Source organism: Dipodomys ordii, unplaced genomic scaffold (genome assembly GCF_000151885.1).
Source record: "Dipodomys ordii isolate 6190 unplaced genomic scaffold, Dord_2.0 Scaffold31, whole genome shotgun sequence".
Lineage (NCBI taxonomy): Eukaryota > Metazoa > Chordata > Mammalia > Rodentia > Heteromyidae > Dipodomys > Dipodomys ordii.
In genome coordinates this window covers 9,335,453-9,346,378 of record NW_012267247.1, presented here as the reverse complement: position 1 = coordinate 9,346,378, position 10,926 = coordinate 9,335,453, and the positions used below count along the sequence as shown (strand labels likewise).

Sequence of the window (10,926 nt, the reverse complement as noted above, 5' to 3'; positions counted from 1 at the left end):
GGACAGCTCCAGGTGCTGCAGGCTTCGGATGTCCTCCCTCACGGTTCTCAGCTTGCAGTTCTCTCCCAAGAGCTGTCCCGGGCTCCCTGCGTCCACCGCGGCAGCAGCAGAGGATGGAGCAGCCGTGGCCCCCCACGAAACAGACCTGTGTCCCGGAGCAGCTGGGGGCCTCCACGACACAAACTTGGGTCTTTGGAGCATTTGCTGCGTTGTGCTGTGAGCCAGAGAGAGTTCCAGCTGCCCTGGAACTTAGGTTCCTAACGAGAGGATGAAGGAACCAAAGTTGGGCACCTCAGGGTGCTCAGTCAGAGGCCAGTAGGGAAAATGGGGAAATAGGAGTTAGGAGCCCACACTGACCCTTGACCTGACCCAACCCAGATGACATCTCAGACACAACTGGGGAGATCTCATGGCATTACTTTGATTGACTTGTTCACTGAAGGATCTGTCTCCCGTGCCTTCCAACAATGCCTGGTGGATAGTTAATTGTTCAATAACCTCAGGCATACACTTAACAAACAGGGTTGTTTTGTTGTTATTTTGTTGTTTGTTTGTTTGTTTTCTACCAGTATTGGGGCTTGAACTCAGGGCCTAGTCACTGTCCCTTACCCGAATCATATCTCCACTTCTGGCTTTTTGCTGGTTAATTGGAAATGAGTCTCTTGAGTGGACTTGGAAGCATGGTTTTTAGATTATAGAGCTCTTTTGCTCAAGGCTAGTGCTCTACTACCTTGAGTCACAGTACTTCTGGTTTTCTGGTGGTTAACTAGAGATAAGAGTCTGTCGACATTACTGGCCAGCCTGCTTCAAACTCAGATCCTCAGATCTCATCCTCCTGAGCAGCTAGGATTACAGGCATTATAGGCAGGATTACCAGTGGCCAGCATACAGTTTTTTTTAGTGCCTTGAACAAAACAGATAGTCTTTTTTTTTTTTTCCAGTCCTGGGCCTGAACTCTGGGCCTGGGCCCTGTCCCTCAGCTCTTCAACTCAAGGCTAGCGCTCTACCACTTGAGCCACAGTGCCACTTCCAGCCTTTTCTGCTTATATGGTGCTGAGGAATCGAACCCAGAGCCTCATGCAAGCAAGACAAGCACTCTACCACTGAGCCACCTTCCCAGCCCAGAGCAGATACTCTTTTCTCTTTCTTTTTTTTTTTTGTCGGTCGTGGGGCTTGAACTCTGGGCTTGGGTGATGTCCCTGTACTCTTCAGCTCAAGGCGAGCGCTCTACCAGTTGAGCCCACAGCACCACTTCCGGTTTTCTAGTGGTGTATTGGAGGTAAGAGTCTCACAGACTTTCCTGCCCCAGCTGGCTTTGAGCCAGAATCCTCAGATCTCAGTCCCCTAGGATTACAGGCGTCAGCCACCGACACTTTGCTCAGATACTCTTAATATTCTTAATAATAGGTAAGAAAAATAAAGATGTTTGTACTGAGGAGGGCAAGTATAGCCCCTCCTCCTTCTGTTTGCTGCATATTGCTACATCCAATCCTGCCATGATGTGATGCCACACACTGCCCTCATCAGAAGCTGAACTAATGCCCAATCTTGAACTTTAAACATCTGGAACTGTGAGCCAAATAAACTTCCTTTCTTCCTAAGTAGTTTGCCTCAGGCATGTCATTACAGTAGTGAAAACCAACTGCTACAGTCATTAAAGGCTTTTTGAGAACCCTGAGACTTAGAGCCATGTGACACTCTGGCTCTGAACTGCTTGGCTGAAGGGCTTTCAGATTCGTAACTCAGGAAGCAGGTGGCTCACACATGTAATCTTAGCTCCTAGGGAGGCTAAAATCTGAGAATTACAATGTGAAGCCAGCTGGGCAGGAACCTTGAGACTCATCTCCAATTAATCTCTAAAAGGCTAGAAATGGAGCCACCACTCAAGTGGTACAGCCCAGCTATGTTCTTTCCTCTGTTCTCTTGTCTCTTCAGCTATCCAAAACAGAGGCCACTGGTTGAAGAAAGTTTAGCACCAAGCCAGGAGGGGGTAGAACCTTAGATCCATATGATGTTCTTGCTCTCTCTGTAGAATTGTTTGTACTTGTCCCTACCCTGTGCTGGTCTCATTCATCTGTATGTGACATCTCTTTTCACCGTTTCGGGTGGCTTGTTTGCTCATGCTGTTGAAGAAGCCAGTAGTCTTGGTCTTTGCCTTTCTGAGAATAAATAAAAGTTACAGTTTAAGTTTCTATGGAAAAGCAGAAAAGAGGAAGAAGAATCCAGTTGTCTGATAAGGAAAGGTATGCAATGTTTTTCAAAAATGTGGGGCTCAAGCCGGGCACCAGTGGCTCACGTCTGTAATCCTAGCCACTCAGGAGGCTGAGATCTGAGGATCGCCATTCAAAGCCAGCCTGGGCAGGAAATTCCATGAGACTCTTATCTCTAATAAACCATTAGAAAAACGGAAGTGGCACTGTGGCTCAAGTAGTAGAGCGCCCACCATGAGCTGAAAAGCCCAGGGACAGCACCCAAGCCTAGAATTCAAGCCCCATGACTGACAAAAAAAAAAAATGTGGGGCCCAAGGAACCAAATTACATGTAAAGGATTTCAACAATATTAAAAACATTTGTGGGGGCTGGGAAGGTGGCTCAGTGGTAGAGTGCTTGCCTTGCATGCATGAGGCCCTGGGTTCGATTCCTCAGCACCACATGAGCAGAAAAGGCTGGAAGTGGCACTGTGGCTCAAGTAGTAGAGTGCTAGCCTTGAGCTGAAGAGCTCTGGGACAGCCCCCAGGCCCAGAGCTCAAGCCCCACACACACAAAAAAAATTGTGTTTCAAAGTATACAATCAAGAGAGGAAAAACACAACCCACAGAACAGAAGAAAAATCTGCTAACTATTCTTTTTTGGGTGGAGGGGGGGTCCGGTCGTGGGGCCTGAACTCTGGGCCTGGGTGCTATCCCTCAGCTCTTCAGCTCAAGGCTGGCACTCTACCACTTGAGCCACAGCACCACTTCCGGCTTTTTGCTTATGTGGTGCTGAGGAATCGAACCGAAGACCTCATGCATGCAAGGCAAGCACTCAACAACTGAGCCACCTTCCCAGCCCGGCTGATATCTTTTTTTTTTTTTTTTTGGTCAGTCATGGGGCTTGAACTCTGGGCCTGGGTGCTGTACCTCAGCTCTCTCAGCTCTTCAGCTCAAGGTGAGTGCTCTACCACTTGAGCAACAGCGCCACTTCCAGTTTTCTGGTGGTTTATTGGAGATAGGAGTCTCATGGTCTCTCCTGGCTTTGAACCTTGATCCTCAGATCTCAGCCTCCTGAGTAGCTAGGATTACAGGCGTGAGCCACCAGCTCCCGGCCTGGCTGATATCTTATGAATTCAGTTCCCTTAGCTTTTTCACTCAAGGCTGTTACTCTACCACTCAAGGACATATCTCTAATTTGGACTTTTTACTGTTTTTGTTTTGTTTTGTTTGTTTATTTTTTTGGGTCCATGGGGCCTGAACTCTGGGCCTGGGCACTGTCCCTCAGCTATTCAGCTCAAGGCTAGCGATCTACCCCTTGAGCCACAGCGCCACTTCCGGCTTTTCTTTATGTGATGCTGAGGAATTGAACCCAGGGCCTCATGCATGCAAGGCAAGCGCTCTACCACTGAGCCACCTTCCCAGGCTGTTGTTTTTTTGTTTTGAGATAAGAGTTTCATTATACCTGTAAATCTAGATACTCAGGAGGCTAAGATCAGAGGATTGTGATTCAAAGTCAGCCCAGGTAGAAAAGTCTGTGAGACTCTTATCTTCAGTTAACCACCAGAAAACCGTAAGTGGATCTGTGGCTCAAGTGGTAGACTTGAGCTGAAAAGCCTCATGGACAGTGCCCAGCCCCTGAGTTCAAGCCCTACAAGTAACAAAAAAAGAATCTCATGGACTTTGCTTTGTCTGGTTTTGAACCAAGTTCTGATTTCAACTTGATTTCCTTAGTGCTTCATCTTGGGAATTCTGTAAACACTTTGTGATACAGATTGTGTGTGTTTGTGTGTGTGTGTGTGTGTGTGTGTGTATGAATAATATATATATATATAATTTCCCAGTATTTTCTCTCTGTGTAAAGCCAACTCAGTAGAGAAAGGATAGTCTTTTTCTGCAAGAAGTGTTGGAACAATTAAACATTTTTTAGCAAAAACAGTTCACACCTAGCAGGACAGCTATTATTGTTTTTGTAAAAACCTAGGAGCCAGACATGGTGGCTCCTGCCTATAATCCTAGCTACTCAGGAGGTTGAGATCTGAGGAAAACCAGAAATGGCACTGTGGCTCAAGTGGTAGAGCGCTTGCCATGAGCTAAAGACCTCAGGGACGGTGCCCAGGCCCAGGGTTCAAGCCTGATTGAAAAAAAAACCTACAAGTGTCTGGAAGAGACATGACCAACAAAAGGAAAGAAAGCAAGAAAGCAAGGAAGGGGGCTGGGAAGGTGGCTCAGTGGTAGAGTGCTTGCCTTACATGCATGAGGCCCTGGGTTCAGTTCCTCAGCACCACATAAGCAGAAAAAAAAAGCCAGAAGTGGCATTGTGGCTCAAGTGGTAGAGTGCTAGCCTTGAGCTTGAAGAGCTGAGGGACAGCACCCAGGCCCAGAGTTCAGGCCCCATGACTGGCAAAAAAAAAGAAAGCAAGGAAGGAAGGAAGGAAAGAAGGAAGAAAGGAAGGGAGGAAAGAGAGAGAGAAAGAGAGAGAGAGAGAAAGAAAGAGAGAAACAAACAAAAGAAAAGAAAAAGAATTAAATTCTAGCACAGGCTACAACATGGGTGAAGCTTGAAAAGGAGCTAGCCACAAGAAAAGAAACATTGTAGGATCCGCCTCTTTTTGGGGGTAGTCAAGTTCATAGAATATGAGAGTGATCACTGCCAGGGAAAGAGGAAAATGAGGAGTTGTTTAAGGGGTATATAGTTTCAGGATTTGCAGTGTAAAAATATTCTGGGAATTAGTTGCAAAACAATGTAAACAGACAACACTGCTGAACTGTAGACTTGATGGTTTAGATTAAGCTGGGCGCTGGTGGCTCACACCTGTAATCCTAGCTACTCAGGAGGCTGAGATCTGAGGATCAAGGTTCAAAGCCAGACCAGGCAGGAGAGATCATGAGACTCCTATCTCCAATAAACCACCAGAAAACTGGAAGTGGCACTGTAGCTCAAGTGGTAGAGCACTTGCCCTGAGCTGAAGTGTGCAGGGACAGTGCCCAGGCCCAGAGTTCAAGCCCCAAGACCGACCAAAAATTAAAAAAATAATAATAATAAAACAAATGGTTTAGATTGCTGGGTGCTGGTGGCTCACACCTATAATCCCAGCTACTTAGGAGGCTGAGATCTGAGAATTGCAGTTCAAATCCAGCTCAGGCAGAAAAATCTGACTCCAATTAAGCACCAGAAAGCCAGAAGTGGAGCTATAGAGCTGTAGGTCAAAGTGGTAGAGCACTAACTTTGAACAAAAGAACTCAGGAGTGGTACCAAGGCCCTGAGTTCAAGCCCCATGGCAGACAAAACTAAAAGGCTGAGTTTGATGCCAGCCCAGGCAGGAAAGACTACTAACTTAATCTCCAATTAACTACCAATAAACCAGAAGTGGAGTACTAGCCATGAGTAAAGAATCTCAAAGACAGGGCCCAGGCTCTAAGTTCAAGCCACAGAATCAGCACCTAAATAAATAAATAATAAATGTTTACCAAGTCCAGAGTTCAAGCTCCACAACCAACAACAACAAAAAAAAATGTTTAGATGGTTGCTAGATGATTATTGTCTTCCTACCCTCCTTTTTTTTTCCTGCTTTTCATTACTCTCAGACTAACTGGTAGGCAAAACAAATTTCCATTCACTGAATTTAGGAAGATGGACTTGTTACTTCCTATGCTCTCATTGAAATCCTTAGTTCCTTGATTTCTTCCAGGTCTTCCTTTACAAGTCCCTGCTTAAAATGTAAAGTGGGGAGAGGGGGCTGGGAAGGTGGTAGAGTGCTTGCCACACATGCATGAGGCCCTGGGCTCGATTCCTCAGTACCATTTAAGCAGAAAATGGCACTGTGGCTCAAGTGGTAGAGCGCTAGCCTTGAGCTGAAGAGCTGAGGGACAGTGCCCAGGCCCCAGAGTTCAGGCCCCACAACCGACCAAAAAAATAGTCCAATAGTAATGTTGATGATCCCGACTTAGGCTAGCTCTGTGTATTTGGACTCATTGAATTCAAACCCCAGTACTGCCAAAGTTAATTAAATGTATTTGTTTTTGTCGGTCAAGGGGGTCTGGGCACTGTCCCTTAGCTCTTCGGCTCAAGGCTAGTGCTCTACCACTTGAGCCACAGCACCATTTCCAGCTTTTCTCTGCACGCATGTGAGGCAAGCGCTCTACCACTGAGCCACAGTCTCAGCCTTTTTAGTTACTGTTTAAAGCGGTGATGGGCATTGAATCCGACATGACAGGTAAAGCGCTGTGCCATGGAACGTTATCTTCGGCTCTAAGGCGCACTCTGTACGCGTCAGTATTGCTGCGCAACCTTACGCGCCACGGAAGTGAGGGGGCGGTGTTGGAAACAACTGGCGAGCGATTGGATTGGTTGTTCAGTCACTGTATGCTAATGAGCATAAAATTTGACGTGACGGCAAAATCTAAGTTGTTCGAAATTCTCTGCAAATTATGAAAACAAAAGATATCCTGTAGGATGCTTAGTTCTATACTTGCCCGGGGGCGGAGATATTAATTTATGAACGACTCACCGTAAGCAAAATATGTGTTGATTTTTCTGACTTGGGAAGGACGGATTACCTTTCGTTAAGACTATACTTTCAGGGATCATTTCTATAGTTCGTTACTAGAGAAATCTCACTGATCGTGTAGAGCACCCGAAACCACGAGGAAGAGGCGTAGTGTTCTCTCCTGAGCGTGAAGCCGGCTCTTGGTGTTGCTTTACTGCAACTGCCTTCTGCCATTGATGATCGTTCTTCCCTTCCTTCGGGAAGGGTTAGAGGGAGAGAACGCAGTCTGAGTGGTTTTCGGCTTCTTAAAAGTAGTTTAAAGAAAGAAATGTTTTTAGGTTGTAACAGCTGCTTGCCCAATGCTTTAATACTTTCTATATCGTTTTTGTACAGTATACTGTTTATTGTGGTACTAAGTACTGGAGTAGGCAAGTTTTTTAAGGGTGGAAATTTTGCTTTTTTTTTTTTTTTTGTAAGCCCCTGAAGCTTTACCCTTCCTGCTGCCTTTGAAGTTTCTCTTAGCTCAATTTTTCTCCACTTATTTTTCTTGTTATTTCTCATCTTACACCAAGACTGCTGAAGCTGGTCTCGGGTGGACTTTATAGCACTCTACCTTTGTTGCTGATGCTTTTTGTTTGTGTTGGTCAGTTCCTGGAGGTTTGCACTCAGGCGTTATGGGTGTTGTCCTTGGCTTTTGGCTCAAAGCTAACTCTCTGCCATTTCGAGCCACAGTGCCAGTTTGCGTTTTCTAGTGGTATTAGAAGTAAGTCTTGGAGGCTTGACTTGCCCCCAACTGTCAGCCTCGGATCTCAGCTTTCTGAGTTAGGATTAATGGGTGTGAGCCACTGGTATTTGGCTTCTGTGAGACTTATCTCCAATCAACTACCAAAAAAAAAAAAAAACTGACATGGAGCTGTGGCTCAAATGGTAGATTGCAGGTCTTGAGTTCAAAAGCACCCTGGCCTTGAGTTTAAGCCCCACCTGAATCATGACCCTCCGATCTCAGGCTCCTATAAGATTCCAGGCATGAGCCACCAGTGCCCTGCTGTAACTATCTTATTCCTATTTGGTCTTCTCTATTTTTTAAATATTTTATTCATTTATTTTTTGGCCAGTCTTGAGGTTTGTGGGCACTGTCCCTAACTCCTTTTGCTCAAGTTACCACTTGAGCACAGCACCACTTCTGGTACTTACTGAGGAATCAAACCCAGGGCTTCATGCATGCTAGGCAAGCACTCTACCACTAAGCCACATTCCCAGTCCATTGGATTGTAAACGTCTAGAGGCAGGGTCTGTGTCATTCATCACCAGCAACCCTTAGCTGCTAGTGCTTGATGGGGGCTTGGTAAGGAAAGTAGGCCCATAGAACAGCCGGAAAGGAAATAAGAGAGGCCTGGAAAGAAAACTAGTTTGATCCAGAGCCCTGGAGGGGCAGAGGGAGGGAACTAGTACATAAATCATGATTTAAAAGGGGTAAGGGGAAATTTTGCCACTAAGCCACATTCCCAGCCTCTAAACCAGTTTAAACTATGCTTGCTGTAAGTTGCAATGTTCTATAGGAAAACCCTGATCTCTTGAGTTGTTGTGAAGGAGCTGAGAATAGCAGTTGTGTCTTGTTGAGACTTCACGGTTTCAAGTATGTTTAAAAATGTTAAAGGTGGACATGGCAGGAAAGATAGTTGATTTCCAATCCCCCCATTGTAGGAAGGCCTTTGACTGTGCTGCCAGCCTTCACTGAGCACAGCTCCTATGGGTGGGTCTGTCTTGGTGACATGGTCATGGAGATGTACCTGCTTTGTGGGACTGCTGGGGTGTTCATGTGCTGTCATGAGAGGAGCTTGAGTGGGGTTCTGATACTGGGTTGGTCCTATTTCCTAAACACCACAGCATTTTCATTGTATTGGGGATTATAAGTAATCTAGAGGTGACATAAAATATAACAGCAGCCAGGTGCTGGTGGCTCACACCTGTAATCCTAGCTATTCAAGAGGCTGAGATCTCGGGATCACAGTTCAAAGCCAGCCCAGGAAGGAAAGTCCATGAGACTCTTACCTCCAATAAACTACTCAGAAAACCGGAAGTAGCATTGTGGCTCAAGTGGTAGAGCACTAGCCTTGAGCTGAAAAGCTGAGGGACAGCTCCCAGGCCCAGAGTTCAGGCCCCATGACAGGGAAGGAAGGCAGGCAGGCAGGCAGGCAGGCAGGTAAGCCTGAACTTGGGCTGGGAATGTGGATTCCTTGTAGAGTGCTTGCCTAGCATGCTTGAAGCCCTAGGTTTGATTCCTGAGTACCACATAAACAGGAAAAGCCAGAAGTGGTGCCATGGCTCAAGTGGTAGAATGTCAGCCTAGAGCAAAAGATTAGGGATAGGGCCCTGAGTTCAAGCCCCAGGACTGGCAAAAAAAAAAAAAAACACAAAAAACAAACAGAAAAGTTCATTGTATTCGCTTTGTCATAAACTTGCTGCCCTGAGAGGTCCTATAGTAGTTACCAGAAGCCCTGGGATAGTAGAGCTTCCCTCTGATTGGGTTAGCCTAAGTCACATGGCCATTTTGGCTTGCTGTTATGGGGAAGTGAGGGTCGCTCCACTCTCTCCAAGTGCTCAGAGCTCAATGTTTGGTTCCAGGAGGCACGCATACGCATTTTCTCACGGAAATGGGGTGGCTGAACAGTGTTTGCACCAGCACCAGACTAACCCCACTGGCAGTTTTCTCTTCCTGAAACACACAAAACTTGTGTGAGTCTTAAGACCTCTGTTCACCATGCATGTTCCTGTTTTGAACTCTCTGGCCTCAGATCTCTTTTAGTGGCTTCTTCTCACCCTCAGACCTCAAAAAAAATCACTGCCTTTCCTTCCTATGGACAATCACTGTCTTTGATTTTCTCCACAGTGCATATGACTTTCTGAATTTGTCCTGTTTACTTGCTAATTATCTTCATTTCCCAGCCAGAACCTCATATCACCAAGGACTTCTCTATCAAGGATACATCCCTAGCATGAGGCACAGGGTTTGTATTTCTTTGACACAAAGTAAATATGTGTTCAAAGAATGAAAGAATAAAGGATTCAAAGTATCAGCTCATCCACTGATTTGGCAGTGGTCTATCTTTTAGACTTGTCTCCAGTAATTCCTACGTTTTCCAGATGACCTGCTTAAGAACAAAAATAAGGCCAAGTGTCCATGGCATGTAATACCAACTACTCAGGAGGCTTAGATCTGAGGATTGCAGTTCACAGACAGCCCAAGCAGAAAAGTCTCTGTAAGACTCTTATCTCCAATTAACCACTCAAAAACTGGAAGTGGTGCTGTGGCTCAAAGTGATAGAGCACTAGCCTTGAGCAAAAGAACTCCGGTGCAGCACCAGGCCCTGAATTCAAGCCCCACAACTGACAAAAAATAAAAAAAATCAGAATATATTCAAGGTTATCTTTGTAATCTCAAGTCTTCCAATTTATTCTCAAGAGAAAAACAGAAGAGTAGAATTGCGTTTGAGTATTTTGAAGCAAGTGTAATTTATCCCAGCCCAACCTATAAGACCTCTTACTTCGGTGTGCTTCAGAATTCCCTGAAAGAGCTTGTGAACTGGGCTGGGAATATGGTTTAGTGGTAGAGTGCTTGCCTAGCATGCATAAAGCCCTGGGTTTGTTTCCTCAGTAACACATACACAGCAAAAACAAGAAGTGGCGCTGTGGCTCAAGTGGCAGAGCACTAGCCTTGAGCAAAAGAAGCACAGGGACAGTGCCCAGGCCCTGAGTTCAAGCCCCAGGACTAGGAAAAAAAATATAGATAGATAGATAGAAAAAGCAAAAAAAAAGTCTGTGAACTCCCCTTTGTTTCTGAAAGAAGAAGTCTAGCCTGGGGGAGAGGGGAGGGCTGAACTTGCATTTCCAGTAAGTGTCCCAGATACTGCTACTCCTGGTGTGTGTGTGTGTGTGTGTGTGTGTGTGTGTATGTAATCTTACTTTAGAGCAGAAGCCACAATTGGAATCAATAACATGTCAAAGCATGAAGTGCTTTACTTCTCTGAAACGTTATCTTTTGCTAAAAACCATGTATATCTCTGTGTCCTCTAAATCAAAACATCTGTCTCTAGTGCTGCCACAGATCAAAGACCGAGGATGACTGCCGCCATCATGAGGGAGCATGTCCATGTAAGAGGACAGTGCTAAAGTCAGTCATGTGTACCTGTCTCCAATCGACCAACTTATTTCCATCCCTGTTAAGAATGGAAAGCAAGTTGGGGCTG

At 45.7% G+C, this 10,926-nt stretch overlaps 1 protein-coding gene across 1 annotated transcript in view; it reads right to left on the bottom strand.

Moving 5' to 3' along the window:
- Positions 1-2,122, bottom strand: part of Nt5m (5',3'-nucleotidase, mitochondrial) — a 25,393-nt gene extending 23,271 nt beyond the window's left edge. Inside the window, exon 1 of the mRNA XM_013016341.1 lies at positions 2,055-2,122. Within this exon, the coding sequence (XP_012871795.1) occupies positions 2,055-2,122 (68 nt within the window). The remainder of the gene's footprint in view (positions 1-2,054) is intronic.
- Positions 2,123-10,926: the final 8,804 nt, after the last annotated feature.